The 23,726-nt window shown below is 41.1% G+C and overlaps 1 protein-coding gene and 1 long non-coding RNA gene across 3 annotated transcripts in view; both read right to left on the bottom strand.

Annotated features, from left to right (window-relative positions):
• lrrc75bb (leucine rich repeat containing 75Bb) overlaps window positions 1-21,211 on the bottom strand; it is a 54,618-nt gene extending 33,407 nt beyond the window's left edge. For both annotated transcript variants that reach the window (XM_079659155.1, XM_079659158.1), the window contains exon 1: window positions 20,927-21,211. In XM_079659155.1, the coding sequence (XP_079515281.1) occupies window positions 20,927-21,202 (276 nt within the window). In that variant the 5' untranslated portion in view covers window positions 21,203-21,211. The remainder of the gene's footprint in view (window positions 1-20,926) is intronic.
• LOC307024771 lies at window positions 13,785-14,249 on the bottom strand. The gene is made up of 3 exons (XR_013803989.1): window positions 14,166-14,249; window positions 13,979-14,088; window positions 13,785-13,895 (listed from the first exon to the last, which is right to left on the bottom strand). It is a non-coding gene; the product is annotated as an uncharacterized lncRNA (long non-coding RNA).
• Window positions 21,212-23,726: the final 2,515 nt, after the last annotated feature.

Here is a 23,726-nt window from a genome sequence, read left to right as displayed (position 1 = left end):
ACCTTGGTTGGTTATTTGCTAATGGATACACAAGCCAAAAAATCGTTATGACCAACACACTCTCACTCCATAATCGTCCAGGAGCGACGTTTGGTCAGGGTCCCGTGGCGTGCAGTTGTGACGCTCCTAGGCTCCTTCAGCTTCATAAAGGGACGCAAATAGCTTTCAACTGATTTCAATGTATTCCCATCTGCTGCGGGATTTGACGCTCATGGAAGCACGGCATTCGTTTGTGTCGGCTGCCCTTAAAGGCAATGTGAGCATCCATTCCCATTGGATAACGGAGAATTGTACACCCGGAAGTAAGTATTTCCCTTACATTAATTAATTAATTAATTAATCAATTACACAACATTGATTGGTTTAAATTGTGTGCAATGCTTTTGTATTTTTCCCCTTCGATTCGGAGAAACAAATATTTTTTCAGAGTAAAGGATGGCAGAAGACACTACACTGCCCAGAATCCCCAGCTATCGTTTAGGACTACACCATATGCTCTGTTTTACAAACCCCGTTTTTTTTCACCATTCATTCCAATGGCTGGCGTCTATGTCACGTGATCTTCAAATTTCTCCCTGCAGAAAAAAATAACATGGCCGAACTGCGTTTTATTCTCGTTGGAAAATGCCTATTTTAAAGTTAGTTTGGCCATTAAAATGCGCTTTGATGTCATTTGACGCGAGAAATATGAGTTGTTATTTCAGATTATGTGTGCAGTGGATGTACATGATCTTTAGTTTGCTAGTTATTACGAAGATTACTTCAGGAAATTGCGTCCATAGAACGTTTTCATTGTTACCAAGGTGGTTGCTAGGGACGCTGCTATCGATATTCTTTCTGTTATGTTGTGTAACTGTTTAATGGTGTTATCTGTATTGCTACCCCTTTCCCCATCAATGTATAGTGTTGGTGCACAGCGCAAACGTATTAGTTTAACAAAATCCGCATCTAAAGATACATTATTTCCCCCTGTGCAATCACATCGTCATTAACAAATACCGGAAACAGACCGAAAACATTTAAAAAAATAATAATAATACTTTATTCCCAGTGTGCTTGCTTTTCTCTTTGAAAGTCATCCATTACGGCAGTGTAATACACGGTTCGGCTGCATTAAATATTACATATCTGCCGTAGTTGTCTATTTATAGAGCCCTGATGAGAAGACTTCTAGACAAACATGAGGAACTGCCGCCAACACTGAAAACGTGACGTGGATCATAAATATATCAGCATTTAAACAACATCTTACATTTCTTTTCACACAACACGTCTCCTTGCAGGATCAAGACTAATTCGGCTGACTTTTATATTTGATCCAATTGGTAGATAGGCTGTATTTACACCATAAAGGTGCACAGCTGATAGAAAGGGACACCTGGTGGTTAAAGCATGTTATTGAATTTCATTATTTTTATTATTAGATATTAATAGGATCCCTATAAAGTATATTCATTACTCGTTATTCTCTACTAATAGTTAATTAAAGACTGTATATAATGACGATTTTGCACATCCCTTTCAAGATTTCAAGATTTTCTAAGGTTTATTGACATATATCCACAAACGGTGTAGTTATGCAATGAATGAAAAACTTGGGTCGCAGGTTCCTCAATAGTGCATTACAAGACATTTATCAATATTTGTGCATACCTCCAGCAATGTTAACTATGTTGAAGCACTTATTTTAACTGATATTATACATATCTATTATACTCTCATAGGATGTATATAGTTATTTCATCTCTGGCCTTGTCAGGTATTGAACAATCAATAAATAAAGAACACAGAATTATTAAATATAAAACACAGAATTTGTGTGATTATACCAAATGATTTACAAATAAACACCACTGCATATTTACAACTTTTACACATGCTGATGTAACGCAAATGTTTCCAACTTGGGATCAATAAAGTATATCTTATCTTAAGATGATCGATGGCTACTGCCATATTTGCAAAATGCTCCTCTGAACCTTGACAAGTACATGTTTCAGGCTTATCAATTAATGTAATGTAATGTTATCAATTAACAACAGGGGGGTCACAAACATAAGACCAGCTGTTAAATAAAGCTCTTCTGACATAGCTGGCATGTGGGCATATGCTGCCCATTATGGGCACAAGCAATTTTCACCCATTTATTAATTATATGTTTTAAATTTGAGTGTTTCCTATCCCCTAAACCTCCAGGGATGTACACAGTATACTGGCAACTTCTTATTATGGGAAATACGAAAACGTCTTTTAAAACTACAACTCCCAGTAGAGACGTGCCATAGATAGAGAACATGTTGCGAAACGCAATAGCCAGCATGTGTAGTTCTGGGGACGGGGTGGGGGAGGGGGGGACGCGGTGTACCCGTTCAAATCCAGTTTTGGACAGTCTGCTGTGGTTCCATCACATTTCAAGCAGGTAGCACAATCTCCCTGCATTGCATTACTCTAAACGTGTAATAACGTGCTTTAACCAGTAGGTGGTTTGGGTTAAAAAGCTGTCAAGTTTACAGTGTTAACAAAATAAAATATACTGCTGTTTCTGGTTTAGTTTACGACGGATATATTTAGTTATTGTTTTGATATTTTTAACACAAAAGCGATGGAAAAAACCCACAGCAACACAGAAAAGATGGTCTTAACATGACCCAGCGGTCTAGTAGTTAATAAAAAACAATAATATCAAAACAAAATATTATTACTAACTTTATTGTGAAATTCAAACTGAACGGTAAAAGAATAGTTTCCGGTCTATTCTGAGCCCGATCTCTGTAGATAAATACAAATAAAGTAATAAAACTACGACAGATGTGTAATATATTTAATGCAGCCAAACCAAAATTACAATGCATTCATGTGATGTCTTTCAAAGAGTAAAGCAAGCACTGCGGAATAAAGTATGATTTTATCTTTTACGAAAAGTTTTTTTTCATATGGAATGCAGTTGGAGGTCAACCAATCACAGAGCTTGAGAACTAATCACGGGGTTTGTCAAACAGAGCAGATGGTGTAGTCCTAAAGGATAGCTGGGGATTCTGGGTAGTGTAGTGTCTTCTGCCATCCTTTACTCCGAAAAAATATTTGTTTCTCCGAATCGAAGGGGAAAAATACAAAAGCATTGCACACAATTTAAACCAATCAATGTTGTGTAATTAACAAGGATAATCTGGTGTTTTTTAGTCGATGAGTAGTGCAGATATCACTGTAAAATCAATCGACAGTAAGGGGAATACTTACTTCCGGGTGTACAATTCTCCGTTATCCAATGGGAATGGACGCTCAAATTGCCTTTAAGGGCAGCCGACACAAACGAATGCCGTGCTTCCATGAGCGTCAAATCCCGCAGCAGATGGGAATACATTGCAATCAGTTGAAAGCTATTTGCGTCCCTTTATGAAGCTGAAGGAGCCTACAGATGTAGCACTGAATTTCAGACTCCAGTTTACAGCTTCCTGCCTATGACCTGCCTAAAACCAGTATAGAGGAATGTTAAGCCCTCCCACTATTTTCCAAGAGGGCGTTGCCAGATTTTCAATTTCAGGTTTTAACCAGGAGATGGCGCTTAATTCACAAATACAGAAAGACAAGTTTCATGGACTTTTTGTTGTGTTTTGAAGAGCATTTGAACACGTCAATATTTTAGATCAACTAAAGTATATCTAATCTTGTAATTCAATAATATATAGTCTTTATATATTAAATAATCATAATTATAATGTAAATGTTTACATTACACTTTTTTATTTGTTATGTTCATACTTTTACCTTTTCAAGCGTTTGCTTTAATATGCAGTATATTTTTTGTATATTTGTGTGTTTGCTTCCTCCTGCTCCCTTTCGGACACATACTGTATGATTTATTATTATTAATATGAAGATATTATTAAGATAAGATAAGATGTTACTTTATTGATTGAACATTTTAGTTTAGAATGTGCTGTCCCACGGTAATTCAGAAGGCTCACAGGTCACATTCCGACCATTATTTAAAACAATAGGTGCTTTCACACCGTCTACAGTTTGATTTGTATAGAGGGGGCTCTGTGGCTGAATGGCCAGATTAGGTGTGGCGCATTTATCATAGGTGATCAGAGCTAACTGCCTGCCGTAAGATTTCCTTTAAAAAACAGATCTGATTTTAAGACTACTTCAGCGGTCATAAAGAATGATAAGAATAAGAATAATGCGTATTGAACTGGTTTAATTAATTAGTGAGTTTATTTAACACTAGAACCGCCAATCGGGTCAATTTGTGTGATGTGTGTTGTGTGTGTGCAATGTAACTTTTTTTCAATAAAATATTAAAGTCTCCCAGTCCGTGACTTTTCCTGAAAGTGTGTTATGTAGCACCCTATGTTGTTAAAAATTGCATTCTAATAGCGGGATTTGACAGGTTTAGGTAGGCCTATACAAAAACCTCTGGCGGTTCTAGTGTTAAGGTAATTAGGTACAGTAGAAGCCCTTTTTTATCAGTAACGAATTTAGCAGTTGAACATAAAAGTCAACTAACTGAGTGTCACTTGCAATGACAGTGTTGTGTCTAACTGTATGCTTTTCACTCAGAGTAACCTACAGTTAATTTAGCTGCTGGAGAAGAAAGATCAGGGGGGGAGGGGGGGAGAGAGCTGTGGTTGATGGGCCATTAGTTGTGTAAATACACAGCTGAGAGCTGCCGTTTCATTCAGACTGTTTAAAAAACGGTAACAACGGATTATTTTTCTTAGCGGATGCATGTCAATTTAAATCAATACATAGGCTACAAGTATTTTTTAAATCAATACAACTATTTAAAAAAAAAAAAAAAAACATTTTCTAAATCCATAAAAGCATTTAAATTAATATTGGGAGTCATGTCGTTACTTTGTTGAGAATGTGGCCATGTAATAAGCGGGATAATTTGCAGCGACTTGTTCCTTATGGGGAAAATAACACCCGTCATGTCTGTGTAGAGGTGTGTGTGGTTAAAACACTTTCATGAAGTGAAGGAGGTTTTCCTTCTATAAAACAGCTGTGGGCAGCAGTGAGTGTCACGGACACACGGATTCATAGATCAAGGCAGACTGGTGCACACAGTGCTTAATTTGTAAATCATAAGGTGCCGGAACGCAAAGTACATATGACAGCTCAGGGATGACGAGACGCGTACAGGTCCCGGAACGTATACAGAAAAGGTGCTGAAAACAACATGAAAATGTCCACTTGCAACGCTGTGGGACTTACAAGCCTCAATTTCAAATAGTATCCATGGTATAAATGTTATGACGATAATTTATAATTGTTTAGGCTAGTACGCACAACATAGGCAAATGCCCACATCACCACAGGTGGGACTTCAGTAGAGCCAGCAATTAATTTCTCAACAGGTTTAACGTGTAAAAAAAATATTTATTAGGCCTATTCAAAGATTGGCACGGCGGCCTATTAATAGACAGTATGTTTGCTCACCATATTTAGTTGTTTAAAACACCCCACATCACGAGCATGTCCGGATTGTCCTCTATCTCTTTTTTTCTGCTTTTACTGCGTGTGTCTGTGGCAGTTCTGTGTCCTTTGGCCACCCAGGACCTCACGTACGGGACTGGATTGAATTTAGCCAGGGGGGGTCCAACAAGATTTAGGAAGAGTAAAGATGACATGGTGGATGTGAGCAAAGAGCTACGGTTGGGAGTGCAAATCAAGTTCATTTGAGAAAATCCGTGCTCACATTCAGCACTTGCAATGGGAATGCTGTTGACAGCAACAAGTAACTCCATCAGCTCATCGGGGATGTCTTTACCATCTGAGTCTCTGTACGTTCTGTAGGCCCGTATGACTGCGCGCGGGTTGGCAATGTTGAAGCGCTGACACAGTGACTCGACCTCAGTCTCTCCATACAGCGCACCTGCGTCCTCGGGCCAGTATTGTGCGTAAAGCACCTTCAACTCCTCAATGAACTTGTTATATCCAGTTTTATCTGGCATCCGGCCTCCTTGAGATAACATACGGTCCTCCAAGTTCTTGGCCACAGTTAGAAAAAACTGACCTGTCGCTGGACGTCCCACACTCTTCTACGCTCAATGCGCTCTCCTCTCCTACTGAATCTTCCTGCTGTAAGCCAGCTGATGTCGCGGTTCCGCTCGCCTCTTGCTCCGGCTGTTGTACCAGGCTAGTTGATGCCAGGGTACCCACCCGTTGCTGTTGGTGGTCCACCTGGCTGACGGTAGCTGGCTCCTGTTCCGGCTGGCGGTGAACCTGACCCGCTGCCCGGGCTTGGCTAGCTGTCGGTTAGCTAGCTGGCTAGCTGTTGCGGCGCTAACCTCCTCCTGGTTTTGACCATCAACATGACCGCTGCAGCTGCCCTCGTCGCTGCTTGTGGAGGCTTTTCTGACTCGTTTTGAAGTGTCTATTACCTCTTCCTTCTTTTTGAAGAAAGACAGTCAATTTAACTGTCTTTTTGACATGCTTGCATTGAATCACCGTTTCTTCCTCTCTGCGACGTGCTCCTCATGTGGCGAATTTCAAAAGTGAAAGACGTTTGTCCGTTGGTCCAGCTTTTCAGTGCGTCAACACAGATCTCCGACTCTTTCAAATCTTAATCTTAATAAACGACATGAAATTCTTGGGATTTTTTCTGTAAATTAATATCTGCATATTTTATTTCATTTTAACCATTTACATTTTTAGTTTTTGTGAGAGGTACCGGATTTGCCCAAATAGGTGCCGGAACACAGGGTGGCCAAAATGAAGAGGTGCCGGATCCTGTTCCGGCAGGATCCGGCTCAAATTAACCACTGGGTGCACACCCTCTCCTGCCCTGCCAGGCGACACGCCCGTTCTAAGCCGTGTCCCTCACTCCTCACATCCCAAGCTGCATCCCCACAAGTGTATTATGTTGTTACATCGTTTCAGATGTTATGTTTCAGTTGTGCTCTGTCTATGTTCAGTGATGCAAACTTGTCACCTTTCGGCGAAATTCGCCGTTTTGAATCCAAAATAGGTCGTTTGTGTGATTCATGTAGATCTGCAATAAAAATATTTTTGGGGTATGGGGGGGTCTGGGACCCGGAGTAATCTGCGGCCGTGAGCTGTTATGTGCCATCATGACACGCATGCTGTTCTTTTTTATATATATTATAATGAAGTACGAGCTGTGTGCTCGAGTCTTCCTGCCTGTCGGCTCTGCTCATGGATGTATAATAAGCAGGGCCGTGGGAAGTAGGGGTGCTGAGGGTGCTGCAGCACCCCCTGGTGGAGGACAGGGGATCTGCACTTCCACAAGATAAAAAAAAAAAAACGAATTTTCAGCCTTGATGTAACAACATTCATAATTAAGTAAAGATAACACCCTTTTCACCCCAGTTACATTTTCCATTTGCCCTGTACGATGGGCGCTGTAAGTGATGAAAGTGGGGGATGTTGGCTTAGCAGGCGCCCGCAGCTCACAGCCAAAGTGAGAGAGATAGAGAGAGGGGATACCGCGGTACCGGCGGGGATTGTTGTTAGCTTCTGCTGCGCTAACGGATATAAGAAGCTGTTTCTACAATAATGTGGAGGGAGAATCCTCTCCTGTCAGACTGAGAGGCTCAGTGAGGTAAAGGACTCTGAGGGCTTAGATAGTTCACTTTAGTCGAAGTTATCTCAGTGGGTCTCAAACGTTTTGATCACAATTTATGTAAACAAATATTTCCAAGGCACACCTTTATAATTATTAGGATAAATAAAAACAGGTTCCAATGTATACTATAGGACAGTAAACCAAAAATATTGTTTAAAACTGGAGAGATTTTAAAATATACAAAAATAAATAAATGTTAACTGGTAAAATAAGATATGAATGAACAACACAAATAAAATAAGTTACATGTATTTGTTATTGGCTATGGTAGGTTATTGGAAATGTTCACATACCTACTTATTTGATTAATAAAATGCAAACCGATCTTTTTCATATGGGTGTTTAGAGTTGTACCCCCTAGATCAGTCTCTAATTGGGCGCTCAAAGTGCACCAAATTGAAGCATTTTACTTTAAAATGTTAAAAATATCTTCCCGGGGGGGTACCCCCGGACCCCCCGAGAGGATGTGAAGTCCACCCCCCCAATTAAAACATGTTATAATATATAATACATTTGAAGCCTTGTTATATAAGCTGTGCACCATGTCAATATATTTCTCTTTTTGCAGTGTATTGGTCTTTTGTAGAGGTTTTTCATTGCCAGCTAAAATATTGCCTAGCAGCACATTGGTCAGAACCAGCCCTGGTGTCATCCCCACAGCACCCCCCATTTGAAACATGTTCCCACGGCTATGATAATAAGGCTCTGCTGCTCCGACATGATGGTCTAGCTTCAGCAGCTACATTACCTACGGGTGCGTTCGTTAATATTAGCTGCGCGTCTGGAGTCACTGTGGCACAGACTGGACCGCTGGTGAACAGCTGTTAGAACGGGCCATTCAGGTGTTCAGAGCAGAGCTCCCTGTTGGAGCGGCAGAGCGTGATGTGAACTGAAAAGTTTTTCTGTGGCAATATTATTTAAGGAATCGTTGAGCTAGCTAGCTAGCATACATTGTCACTATATGCTAAGTAACGTTAGCTTTAGCCTTCTATTTCTAATAGTTTTTTTCATAGGCTATAAACAGAGGTGGTATAACCAGCAGGGGTGAAAGTGGTTTGAATTTCTTGCAGGTACTATAATGTTTCATATTGTCTGCCACTGCTCGGATGAACTGAGCAGAGTCAATGATGGGAGACCTGCCAACTCTTAAATCCTCTCCCTTGAATTCCATCACTTCCTCTGCCTGACTGGCATCAACTGCATGTTGTCCTGGGTAGCGATTGAAACTTTCTATGTGTTTCACATACGTCGTCATGATGTCATGGGCCTTTGGGAGTGTGGTCTTCCTGTTCTGAAGAATTTCTGACAAGTTCTTAAGTTCAATCAGAATATCTGCCATCAGTGCAAGACTTTTCAGGAAGTTGATGGAGCACAACTTAGAAAGCAGACCTTTGAATTTGGCCCTCTCTCTGCTGTCCCTTGTATCATCCTCTGATGCCTCACGGAAATGTTGTGCCAAGGCTGGATAAGACTGCTAAACTGCAGAGACTGCCCTCCATGAAGAAGCTACCCAGCGAACACTGAACACTTTTCCAATCCTCCTGAGGGCGATGTCCAGGTTGTGAGCAAATTCACTCAGCTGCCGCATCTTTTTTGGTGACTGGCTATATAATGAATATAGGCTGTCCATGAATGCTTGGAAGTCATTTGTTCCCCCTGTCACATCCAGTGCCTGGTCAACAACAAGCTCCAGTCTGTGATTAAGGCAGTGCCATAGTATGATGCCTGGGAAGTCATCCTGGAGCAACTTCCCAACACCTGACTTCACTCCCAGCATGACACTGGCCCCATCACTGCAAAATCCAATGACGATTTCTCTCAGCAACTCAACAGTGAAGCCATTTTTAAGCAAGCAACCCATAATCTGTTCCTTGATATGAGCAGCAGACATACTATCCAGCTCAACCAGGTCCAACGGAAAGGCAATGGGCTCCATGTCTCCATCAACACTAGCCTTCAGGAAGACAATTAGTGTTGATTTGTGCCCAACACTGGTTGACTCATCAGCCAATACTGTGATTTTGTTTTTTAGAAGTTCCTTTTTCATCTGTGATGACACATGCTCAATTATGTCAACACAGACAGTTTTGCTATGCAAAACACGTCCCAAATCAGCAGAATTTGCATGCTGCAGGTCAATCGGAATCTCAAAGTCTGTGAAAGGTTTGTTGTTCTTGGCCACATAATAGGCTGTCATGAATACCTTGGCAGTAGACTCAAACACAGACTCCTGACTACTCGCGTTCATGTTCAGAAGAATATCTTTATTTGCTGTCTGAATAATCTTGACTGCTTCATTATGTGCTGCAGAGTTCTTGTGTTCACAGATTTTTTTGCGCAGTCATGAAAGCTGCACATCCCTTGATTGACCAGCTGGGATTATCTTTCCATCAGCCCACTGAATACCAATATTAACACCACGGGATGCCATGACACCCAGATCCTTCACATCATGGCATGGGGTACAGCCTAGCCTTCCATTGTGAGCATACATCCATTCATTTTTCTGTTTGAACTGTTCATATTGTTCTTCTTTCCATATAGAAGGGTATGCAGTAGGGCTAGCATCACCTATGGTGGCTTCTGAGGGACCTGCTGCCACTTCTTCTGGCTGAGTCTCCTCTTCCTCCCTCTGGGCCTCAACTGTTATAAATTAGAATAAAAATGTATAACTAAATTCAGCAGACAGTCAACAATGTACAAGTCTCTGTCTTTCTTTGAATTTTCAGAATATTGGTTACATAAATTAAAATACTAATAAAATAAAATGTATGCCACAATGTGCAGATTAAAATAGAAGATATCAAAGCAAAATATTTAATGTTAAAATAGTATGCTGTGTACATGTTGTGTTCTGAGTAAGATAGCCATTGACTATATAGAGCAAGGGTGCCCAACCTTTTTTGAACCAAGACGGCGGCGATCGTTGACGGGGGGGGGATTATTAACTATAGTTATTTGACCACAATATTTGAACACAATTACAGTTTATTTTATTTTCAACTATATTCTTCTTCTTCTTCATATTACTACTACTATTATTATTATTATTGTATATGTAATATTTTTCACTCCCTTCTCTTTTTCAAGTGAGGGTGCATAACATTCAACTGGGACCCTTATGCACCCCCGTAGAACCGAGCCTGGAGGTGGCCAAACTACGGCCCACGGGCCACATGCGGCCCGTTGATGTGTTCAATGCGGCCCGTCCAATATTGGTATAAATGAGCCAGGGTTCCCGCGCTGATCTTAAAAAGCCTTAAAAATACAACGATCCAATTTTTATTTATGTTATCCCCCACTGTCCACACGCCGCGCGCGCCGCGAAAAGTCCCTTCCTCCCTGGTCGTCGCAGCTGCGCGTGGACGTCGCCCCGCGCGCGGGAGAATGAGATTAAAACAACCCTCAGCCCGACATGAATCAAGACGGAACCAAACAATGCCCCCCGGCCCGGCTGTCACATTGATACATCATTGTGGCCCCTGAGCCAAAAAGTTTGGCCACCCCTGTTGTAGGACATTAACGATAAAACTGAATATTGTTGTTCTACTTTTAGACATCTCGAGATCGACTGGGGATCGACTGGTTGGGCACCCCATATAGAGATATACAGTTTGCTAGTTAGCTAACTTATTATATTCATCATGGCCATGTTCATGTCCATTCTCTGGGCTAAATAAGCATCATCACCTGTGTCATCTGTGGGCGTTGTTTTTCAAATTTTAAGCACATTCTGAGTTTCTTCATCTCTCTCCTTTCTCTTAAACATCTGAAGAATCGTCGTTTGCATTTTTGCTTTAATTACCACGTAGCCTAATTTTCTAGCTGTCATTCAGTCACTCCATTCTTTTCTCCTCCCGCTGTTCTGATCAAGTGGGAAAAAGCTAATATGTGACCCGCTCTATCGAAATCAGTCGGAAGTCGCAACGGCTCATTTCAAAATAAACGTGGATTTGCGTAAAAAAATAGTTTTTCGGGGTTCGGGTGTTTTGTTTGATTTTAAATAAACAAAGTCTTGGCTTTCAGAATATGAAACTTTTTTCGGCAAATTCAGATGATAAATACAATTTAGAAGCTTGTAACGGCATAATTACAAGCGGAGAACGGAGTAACTTGAGGTCACAGCAGGCATAACAGCGGAGGTGCTGTAGACGCTAAATACCGCAGCTAAACACCAATCATACAACAGCAACGATGAAATAGTGTAGCCAATTTAATTTAAGGGGTAATTTCTCAAAATGTTCCCCGTGTGGTTTATTCACCATTACAATAGCCCCACCTAAAATAATTTCCACCAGCCGCCACTGGTAGCAAAGTAGGCCTATAGGTTCTCGTGGTATCTGGTCACAGACTCTGGAATGAAGAAACTGTTCCTTGATAACAAAATAATGTTGCAACATATAAACGCCAATAAATATAAATCGGAGATAAGGCTGATAACATTGACTACACCACTTGTGCCATCTTTCCCTGAATTTAACCCAGTGTTTCAGTGCCTAAGACGGAATAAAAACACTGACTGTACATTTTAATTATTTGCAAAGACATTGTGGAAATAAACTATTTTAAAAGCCCTATCACTGAATGTTTAAACTAAGTGTCAGTGAATGAAATGTCGACTTGTTTAATGTCAATGTCTCTACTCTCTAGGGTTACAGCAGTGCTTTGGAAAATGGTCCACAGTATCAAATGAATATGAACATAGCATACCCATTGGGCTTAAATGTGCTGAGCGGTTCATATAGCGTGACTGATAGGAGGTGGCGAGGCGTCATAAGGGCTGTAGAGGGTGTCATGAAAATAAGTAAAAAGGTTGAAAATTATGGAAGTTAGTGGAGAAGTGAATATTCAGTGTGGCAGTTGCATGATGTTCACCCGGTGTTAGAAAATTAGCCCGATCAGCCGAATGAAGCAGTGCTGGTGGCAAGCACGAGGGAAATCACTGATGAATCATGTACACACACACACACACACACACACACACACACACACACACACACACACACACACACACACACACACACACACACACACACACACACACACACACACACACACACACACACACACACACACACACACACACACACACACACACACACACACACACACACACACACACACACACACACACACACACACACACACACTTCCCCCAGACCAGTAATCCAAACCAAAATATCTGCCCTTCGTAGTATAAATTCCACGGGTGGAGCTGTCAATTCTTCCTGGTCCTCCGGACCGCCTGGAAATCTCTTACCGGTACTAAGGACCGGGTAGGACCGGCACACTTTCAACACTGGCTGTATATCCAGCGTACTGTATCTGACTTTATTTCACATGAGCTCCAGTGTGGAACCCCACTGCACCCCCTGGTGGATCAATGATCCATTGCAGCTGGCTTCATTATAATTACATTTATCTATCACGGGGGCGGTCTCAAGTCAAGCTGGAGGTTTTCTCTTGAGCGAGGGCAGATCACGTACCAATCACGGCCCTCGCGTTTCAAACTGTCTGAAATGAATCGCTACATCTGTAGGAGCGTCACAACTGCACGCCACGGGACCCTGACCAAACGTCGCTCCTGGACGATTATGGAATGAGAGTGTGTTGTTATGACATCATAAAGTGGCCAAAATCTGATCAGCTAATTTTCAGACAGGTTTTTATATAAATGGATCAGGACAAAAAGTGAGTGAATCTTTTTTCCTGAAACTTTCAGAATCTCTTTACACAGAGGGGACACATGTTTATGTACACAATTCATGAAAAAGTGGATTTTGCATAATGGGTGACCTAAAGGTTGAGTCAATCTTTAGTGCAGATATTTACAGGAAGGTGCTTCTTCATGGTCTTCTTTGGTCAGTGTCCTGCTGACCTCCCCTCCTGATACAGCGGTAATACATCCATTCTCCTTTTCCAGAGCATTGACTACATTTAGGAAGAATTTCGAGTTCCCAGATTTGTGTCCAAGAGTGGTGAGGCGCTCTAATACAACTTATCCTCCCCACTTCGGTTCCAAAGATGATTACAGGTAGATTGAAGCAGACTTTGTACAATTATGTTGTGGCTATCTCTGTCAGAATACATTAATAAAATAAGATGAAATGTATTCATTAGATAGACGACACAGTCTGGTGAATCTAAATGTAATTAATGGCCAGTGAGGAGGAGCACATGAGTATCTCACCTTCTTAAAACCGGGCTCAAAATTCACTTTATTTTTGGAATCGACAAACACTATAGACGCAGCTATGGCGTCTTTCAGATTCATCCCCAGCCACAGGTGGTTTATCATAGACTGCAAAGATTAAACAAAGAACCATGTAAGCACACAGATGAGGAAGTTGTTAACCAATTTGCAAACAGGTTAATCAAAATTACCAAGGCCACTGCTGAGGTTATCAAGCTTCCTCCCGATCCACCAATCACAAAAAGTCCTCCGGACTTTGACTCCAGTATTACCGGAGTCATTGAGGAAGGAGGCTGTTCACCTGCAACAACAATCACTATCCATATCAGACTGAAAGATTGAAATTGCAATCGAAAGTCCTCGTTTGTGTGACTTTACCTGCCCTCACTGTGTCCGCTCTGCGACAAAAGTCCAACAGCTCATTGTTCAGGATGATGCCTGTTTGCGGAGAGTAAATACCTCCTCCAAAACTGCAAAACAAAACACCGTAGACTTAGCAATTTGAAATAATATAAAGTAGATAAAGTAGAAATAACAGGCTTTGTGTTTACACTTGGTTTATGGTGCTGGTGGCAGAGACAGCCAGTCCTTCTTCATCCAGGACAGAAACGTGTGTCATCCCGACATTATCCCGGGACGGCTTTGTATTGTTGTAGTATGAGTTCTCATGGGTCGGGTTGGAAAAAATCTGGTCAATGGTGCTATTGATGAAGGAGTCTTGAATCAAATGAACTGCACTCTGAAAGAAAAACATAATAATGAAACTGGAAAAAGCTGGGGTGAGGGACTTTTTTGAAAAATGTTTTTGTTGTTATTTGTGCAATAGTGCTCTAGGAAGAGATTCAGTTGAGAAGGTGGGTGGGTGTTACCTTGGTTTGTTATTTGCTAATGTTTTCACAACCCCAAAAACATTTTGACATCATAAAGTGGCCAAATCTCATCAGCTCATTTTCAGACAGGTTTTTATATAAATGGATCAGGACAAAAAGAGAGAGAATCTTTTTTCCTGAAACTTTCAGAAACCTTTCAGAAACCTAACATGTTTATGTAGCAAAAGACATTAAAAAGTGGATTTTGCACAACAGGTGACCTTTAAAATGTATCTTACAGTGTACATAGAAACAGAAAGCATAGGGAGAAGAAAGGGGGTTTGACATACAAGGTCACCAGGCAGACACAAATCAATCTTTTTTTTCTTTTTCCTGCTTGTAAAGCGACCTTGAGGTTATGAAAGGCGCTACATTCAAGTTATTATTATTATTATTATTATTATTATTATTATTATTATTATTATTATTATTATTATTATTATCATATATATATATATAAGTGTTAGATGAGAAGATTGATACTGTCACGATTCTTGTGTTGTGTCACGTTTTTTGTTTTGTGTGTCTGGTAGTGGGTGTTTTGATTTTCTCCTTGTCATGTTTTCCCGTGTATTGTGTGGTCGTTTTCCCCTGTGTTTTCCTGTCTGTCGTTAGTTTCCCTGGTGTGTCTAATTTCCTCATTGTTTTCACTTGTCACCCCTTCTGTGTCTCCTGTGCTAATCAGTGTCAGTCCCGCCCCTGATTATTCCCACCTGTGTCTTGTTACCCTGTGTTTAAATTCCCCTGTATCCCAGTGTCAGTTCGTTCTTGTCTATTGCCATGGTCAGATCTTTGCTCTTGTCTTTTGCCACTGTCAGGTCTATGCTCTCTAAGTGCTCTTGTGAAAGTTTTGATCCTCACTACGTGAGCGTTTTCATTTTGTTCTCCATTTTTGTAGAGACCATTTTTTGTTGTTCATTTTTGCTGTTCTTGAAAAAATAAAGTATCTTACAAATACTTTACCTCTGTCTCCTGGGTCGTGCAATTGGGTCCTACCTCCTAAGTGTCTGAGTTCTCAACAGAACGAACTGACCATTATGGACCCAGCCGACCCAAGAACACTTCACGCCGCTCTGTCAGCACACGGCGTGAAAATGTTTCACCACAAGGAACAGCTGGGTATAACCACCCAGATTATACAAGAGCTGAGAGGAAACCAGGCAGAGATTCAAGAAAACATCTCTACGCAGCTGCAACAACTAGTGATGGCGAGATGAAGCCTTATGAAGCTTTGAAGCTTTCCAGCCAATTGGTTCGCAAAAGGGTTCATCTCATGAGGCTTCATCATGGGCTTCGATTTGAACACAAACCCCCTGTTGGTCAAAGTGTGCAAAACAGGCAGATTGGACATCTCAACAGTGCTCTATCTCATACCAAGTTCCCAATGAGTACAGCCTTAGAATAACTCCAAACAACGAACATTAAATCATATGTTCATGTTAACAATATTGTTTTTATTCCAGTTGATTGTGATTGAAAAGCCTAAGGAGGCTGGTAAACATTGCAAAGAGGGATTTGTATTCCTTACTAATATTCATAAACTTAACCATGTTGTAGCCTGAGAAAGGCTAAACGATATGAAAGAATACATTTATTAACTACATTATCTCATTTAGCCGTAGCTTTTATAAACAACAAAAAATACGTATTGACGAGTCGTTGAACCAGGGACCCTGCGGTTGTGAGTCAACTGTTTTCTAGCTGAGCCACAGCACACATGCTGAATCTCCCTGAAAACACTTTAACATATTTATTCCTGTATTTATTCAGTCATGTTTTTATTCCTACATTTATTTATGCTTGTATATATTTATACTTATGACATGTTCCGACCTCTATATAAGTGAGGTTCTGAGCTCTTTTAATTCCAACGTGTCACCAGCGAACCCGGGTACAGGAGGGGTAATATCGTTCTTATTATACATCCATGGGTATTATGAGCGTTGTGGTTGGGTTCAACCATGGTTCAACGGTTCAACCGATCTGAATCGCTTCCTGAAGCAGTCACGTGGTATCGACAGGCAGCGAGGCTTCGTTTGTCATCGATGACGTCACTGGCCCAAAACGATACAAGCCTCGATACATGCTTCACAAAATGCTTCGGGGATTACTCGACACACGCTCCGAAGCATCGGCGCAATACGTAACATCACTAGCAACAACTGGCTGAAAAGATTAATCGTTTGATCCCTCACCTACGGACTGCTCCAGTACCGGCCCCAGCAGCCATGGTTCCGGCTTCACTACCGGCCCCAGTAGCCATGGTCCCGACTCCAGATTCGGCTCCAGTACTGGCTCTTCGGCCGATGCCAGCTTCCTGTGCCCTGTCGGCTTACCGACCGTCTCAAGTCTCCTCTCGAGTCCCCTGTCAAGTTCCTTTTCAAGTTCCCTCTCGAGTCCCCTGTCAAGGTCCTTCTCAAGTTCTCTCTCGAGTCTCCTCTCGAGTCCCCTGTCAAGTTCCTTCTCAAGTCCCCTCTCGAGTCCCCTGTCAAGGTCCTTTTCAAGTTCCCTCTCCAGTCCCCTCTCGAGTTCCCTTTCAAGTCATCTCTCGAGAGCCGTCTCAAATCACCTCTCAAGTCTCCTCTCGAGTTCCCTTTCAAGTCATCTCTCGAGAGCCCTCTCAAGTCTCCTCTCAAGTTCCCTCTCGAGTCCCCTGTCAAGTTCCTTCTCAAGTCCCTTCTCGAGTCCCCTGTCAAGGTCCTTTTCAAATTCCCCCTTCAGTCATCTCTCGAGTTCCCTTTCAAGTTATCTCTCGAGAGCCCTCTCAAATCTCCTCTCAAGTTCCCTCTCGAGTCCCCTGTCAAGTTCCTTCTCAAGTCCCCTCTCAAGTCTCCTCTCGAGTCCCCTGTCAAGTTCCCTCTCCAGTCCCCTCTCGAGTTCCCTTTCAAGTCATCTCTCGAGAGCCCTCTCAAGTCACCTCTCGAGTCACCTCTCGAGTCCCCTCTTGAGTCCCCTCTCGAGTCCCCTGTCAAGTTCCTTCTCAAGTCCCCTCTCGAGTAACAGATACCTTTTACAGTTGAAAGTGGTGTCAATCTTCTCATTAATCTGTCCAAAAAGTGTATTTCCAAACTTTAACTCAGGCTTTTTCTTTAACAAACCTGCTTTTATATTTATAATTTTGGGCCATTCAACATTGTATATATGGATTGATTATATTATTGATTGTGTAGAACTAATATTTTGAGTCTACCTGAGACTGCATAACTATTTACATGTACATAGACTCCTGCATTTACTTGGTCACTTTCAACATTCTCTGCATCATTTAGCTTATTGTATTTATTCATTTTCTGGCATGTATATAGTTAATATATATGTAAATCATTATTGTTTTATGATGATGAAGCGCTGTAACTGTGTAGTGCAGCATGGGAAATGAGCAGGTTTAGTCTTCAAAAGACACAGAGATCTGATCCTGTGGATTCATTTGACTGATTCCTAATGTTACAGGCAGGACATGTTTTTTATGTGGAAGCCTGTGTGCCCTCAGATCAATGTCCTCAGGAAAGCTGCGTATCTAATCTGACGTCTGCCTCGTCACAAACATTCAGAATATAACGTCAAGCTCCTAACCGCAAAACAACATCCCACACATGCAGTTCATCAGAATCCAATTAAATATATTGTGCTGTGCCAAATCCATTCCCAGCGTTTTCTGCTTTAGTGTAAGACCATGTAGCAGCTGTCAGGTGTCCAGTTTTGTTTACTTACTTATTTTATTTTGGACTGTTATGATAATTAGGCCACAGATACAGGCTGCCTGCGCGTGGTGCCAAACACATGACCTTTGCCAAATGAACTCAGTTTTTGAGAAGTATATCAGAAGCGCATCTTGAGGAATAGTTCTACTTTTTATGAAAAACAATTGACCTGTTTTTGAATTATTGATAAATAAGTTCACTTTCTGGCTGAGAGTTGGTGAGTTGATGACTAGATTGATACCACTCTCATGTCTGTATGGCGATATGAAGCTAAGGCCAGAAGGAAGGTTAGGTTAGCCTAGCACACAGACTGGAATTAGATAGCCTGTATCTGTTTGTTTTTAAATCCCCACCCTAACCCCAAACCTCACAAATGGTTAATATTTCTACAGAACTGTATTATTGGATGAAGAGTATTTCAATCAAATCAAAGAGGCACCAAAATCTGGCAAGCAGCGTGTATTTAAAGTTGAATAAAATGAAGTGATTATTGTGATAGATAATATATATATATATATATATATGACAGAGAAAACCTCTTCATTATTGTCTTCTCCATCGCTGCACATTGGTTACTCAGTGTGCATGTTGCAGAGCGTAATTAATAAGAGTATTTGCTGATTCTTTGTTTCCTTATGAATATGTAGAAGATCCCAAACTAATAACTTAATGGCCCAGGAGGCAGATCTGCCATGGAGATACAGCATGGTGGCAGTGTTATTGGCTACTCTTTGTTATGCTTCCTCTGTGCAATAGAAACATGTTCCAGCATCCATCATCCCAAGGTGATTATCTCCAAATCCACCCGTCTCCGAGAGGAAAAGCTGCTTTGCAGCTAGAGAACAACAACAGGATATCTCCTGCTAGTTTTCCCCCCATCTTGAAGAACTGTTAGTCAGACACTTGGCTCCAGCCCCAAAGACACAGCAGCTCTCTGGCTTCACCTCAGTGAGTGATGGAGAGCGAATTCGTGCTTCGTGAGCAGTTTAAATGCCGAGCTGTTGAGAAAGTTGCTCCTGCTCACGACCAACAATTGTACATGTTGATCTCAAAATCGTCTTTCCTATTAGATGTGATGGACTGCTTTAACAAACAGAGACAGACACATGGAAGTCTTCAAGGAAAGTGCATGAGTCATATCCCTCCTGCTTCACAAAAACATGAATATAATTTACAACTAAATTGAAATTCACCCCACCTATTGTATGCTCGGTTTATGGATTATCTGCAGAGAAAATTAGATACCTGCAAATCTGTCTTCAATTCAGACTCCTCAGCATTGATTCCTGCTTTAATCTGCACACTTCTGTGTAATTTATTATATGGCAGCGTACAGATGGGCAGGGAGTTTGCATGACAAGGGGTCTGCTTGATGAGAACCGCTTTTGTCTGTACTTCAAAACTAGTCTTTGATCAATGCACAGCAACCAGAGGGAAGTGGAAAGCTCAAGCTGAGCTCCAAAAACTATTTCTCTTTCCTTCTCTCTAATTTGGATAAAGCTTCAGAAAGTGAGGATTAGACCTGGGAAGGTGTAACATTCGGAAAGGTAACAGATAGGACTCAAATGAAATATATTAACTATAGTGGGGGGCTTTTTCATTATGTGTTCCCATCATACCATACAATGGGGGACAGATTAGAGATTTTCAACAATACCACAATACAGCATCAAGTGAGTTGTATAAAGCGCTTATTCCAATGTGGATTTATATATTTAAATTCCCTCTGATGTTTCCTTCACACATAGGAAACTGTGAAGAATGGCAGAAAAAGCTAAATATATATGTTATTGACTCAATATTTTTTCTTGTGTAGCCTTAACTGTAAAAAAGGCAGCAGGAAAGTATTTCATTGGTAAGAACAAATATTAAGATCTCAACGTTTGTCACAAAACATTTAAGAAACCAAAGCGTTTTTTGGTTTTGATGTTTTAAAAAATATATAATACACTCAGTGTTAGAGCTGATTTTATATTCAGAAAATGAACTATCGCTGACTATCCATTCCCTTTCAGACAAAACAGGTGGTTGATTTAAACCAAAAACTCATACTGCTTCTTTCTCATCCCTTTTTCTTTTTGATAAAAAGAAGGCGGCAGATTCAGGTCAGAAATTCTTCTTTACTGGGAATCATTGAAAGGAACTTGAAAAAAGAGAAAAGATGACATGCCTTAAACCTTTAAACCATTAGCACTGACACCTGCAGATACACATGCTATAAAAAGAGGGACTTTCTCCAATAGGAGCCATCAATTCAATCTGCTTTTGCTCGATAAATATAGCATGCATCCTAACATCATTGACAATATATGTGAGATCAAATGAAATAAGGACACAACTGGAATGACTGAACCTACATTTTCAACAATCTGGAATTCAATTACCAAATAAACTTTTAAATATAAAAAAACGTGCAAAAATGTTTTGAATAGGCTATTTAACTTTTGGCCCACGTGTTCACCACGCACACTTCATCAAACACACTTGCAGCTTCAAATAACCTCCTAAATAACATCTTAAATAATACGTTTTCCTTAGAAATGAATCCAAAATAATGTAATCCCTTTACCTTCCTCAGCAGTTTGAGCACTTCGCCAGCTTGCTCCATCTTCTGCTCCCGGAGGAGTCTCTGGATCTCCCGGATCCACGCCACCCTCCTCACATACGGGCAGTGGTTTGTTCTCCGCAGCATCCCGGGCAGCTTGTCGGACTTCAGCATCAGGGAGGTAAACAAGAAGTCCCCGCTCCTCTCGCTCTCTCCCGGGCTGTCATTCCTCTGGTGTCTCCTCTTGGACACTTTTGTTTCAAAATCGAGACTTCTCTGTCTGGTCAACTTGGAGCCCATCACTCCGGAGAGGATGGTGTTGGAGGTGGTGTTGTTGAGAGGGATTTTACAACAAGAAAACCACAAAATCTTGCTCCACTTGGTGAAATTAAAGCAGAATCTTCATAATATCAACAACAACAACAACGTGTCTCGCCGTCCTCCCCCTGCTTGCATCCGTCCATGCACTGCCTGAGCACTCTGGCATCCTTTACTTTACTCAGAGCTCCTGCGCTCCTCAGCCAATCACATCGAGGGTTTTTCTGCACAGAGAGTGAGAGTCGGAAACTGATCCCAGTTTAGTTTTCTTACTGGACCACAGGTCACAACGCACAGGTTGTTTGCTTGACTCAGAGTAAATCAGAGAGAGTGTTTAATCCCGTGGTATTATGGCCCATGTTAGAGTCTTATGTAACAATACATTAATCCAGTCATGTCAAAATGCCATAGATAGATGTAGCTGCTGAAGCTACAGGAATAACACTCAAAGTCCCCTGTTTTAAAGCAAAATGGTCTCCAGCTAAAGTATTTGCATCATTTTTGCAGAGTGCATGAGTTAAACATGTGGGTGTCGATTAAATAAGGAACATTATTGATCTAATCAGGATAGATTTACCAATTTATTCAAATGCTGTGAAACATGACCCGTACATTTGAGGAGCAGAAAGGCATAATGATTTTAGAGAAATTGATAGTGGTAAATCTCTAAAAAAAACGTTGGTTTAATTTCCTGTATGTGATTGCAGTGTGTGTACTCCAAGGTGTGTCGGTAGACTGCACTTTAGGATTATTTACATTATTGATTTATCAGCAACTATTCTCTTCATTGGTTGATTATTGTTTTGTCTATAAAATGTCGGAAAAATTGTCCATCTCAAAGTCCAAAGTGGTGTCTTACTCTTTACATGTCTTGGTTTGTTAGTCCAAAACCCAAAGATTACAATCAATGAAGGCAAGACATCTCCACATTTGATGCTGAACCTAAAGAACTATGCAATTTAAGCATGAATAACTTTGAGGATGGCTCAAATATCAAGTGGTGAATATTTTCTTTTTGCTGATCAACTCTTCCATTACTTGACTTTGCAGCTTTAGTAACAGGTGCAACAGTGCACACTGCTAAGAGTGGAACATGTCAAAGAGAGAGTGTTTTAAAATGCTGCTGTGTTGAGTATAAGTTTCAATGATATCATGCTTGGTCAATGCTTTTTGCAGTCAGATATAATGTGTTGTCAGGTTAACTGTTGGAATGTATTCCAAGGGTTCAAGGTACTTTATTGTCAAACTAACACAGCTACAGAGTAATTATGTCGTTGAAAATCTTAGTTCACAGGCTTCTCCAACAATGCAACACAATAATACAGATAAGCAGACAATATTAAAACAATATTAAAGTATATTATATAAAGTAATACAAAAAAGAAAAATAGTTTAAAAGAAAGTGAGGGAAAAAAAAAGTGGAATAGTGCAATACGAGTCTATATACAAGTTATTGGAATTATATATTAGATAATAGATAAATAATTACTAAGTAGCAGATGAATGTTATGAAATTGTTTCAGCAGTTCAGTTGTTTGACAGTCCTATTTGTTACGACCCTGGTCGTTATGTGTATTGTGTGTAGAGATTTTTCCCTCCTCCTGTGTGTGTGTGTGTGTGTGTGTGTGTGTGTGTGTGTGTGTGTGTGTGTGTGTGTGAGCAAGCAGGTGGTGCCCGTTAGCTGATTAGCTCCCTTCAACAGGCTGATTGGTCCACCTGGGGAGACGGGAGGATATTTAACTGCAGCCGTGCAGTTCCTCGGCCGCTCTCTCTGACTCGACTTCTCCTACTCCCAACACTGTTGCGCATTTGTATCTGTCCTGTTGTGCTGCGTTCGCACTTTGATCGTATACCTTGTCAGTCTCTTCTTGCGGGGAGACTTAAGAAAGTAAGCCACTTTACCCGTCTTTGCAGGCATGCTGTATTCTTTACTCAGGAGTGCAACATCCTTTGTCTTTGGTTAATTCGTTTTCTCCTGTTTAATGTTAGTGTAGGTAAGAGTCTTGTATGTTTATTTTCTTATTTGTTAGGCAAGATTTTGTGTTCAGAGATTTGTTTGTTTTGTGGGTTGTTGCACTTGTTAAAAAGAAAACTTTGGTAATTACATTTACCAAACGGCATTCACTGTCTCATTGTCTTATGTTCTTACTCCTTATGGGAGTGGGAAAAGAGGAGAGAGTGCACATTTTATGTTGCGCCTAGGTTCCCCTAGATCTGGGCGTAACATATTGCCTGCGGGATGAAGCTGCCTCTGAATCTGGTTGTTTTTGTCGGCAGCAGACTGAACAGTTTGTGGCTGGGGTGATGGGGGTCTTTTATAATCCTTAGGGATTTCTTCCTGAGCCGCTGGGAGTATAGGTCCTCCATGGATGGCAGCTCCGTCCTGGTGATGTTCTGTGCAGTTTTCACCACCCTCTGGAAAGCCTTACGATTAAGGGCGGTGCAGCTGCCGTACCAGGCTGTGATGCAGCCTGTCAGGATACTCTCTATGGTGCACCTGTAGAAG

Source organism: Notothenia rossii (genome assembly GCF_949606895.1).
Source record: "Notothenia rossii genome assembly, chromosome: 11".
Lineage (NCBI taxonomy): Eukaryota > Metazoa > Chordata > Actinopteri > Perciformes > Nototheniidae > Notothenia > Notothenia rossii.
This window is presented reverse-complemented; position numbering and strand designations above follow the sequence as displayed.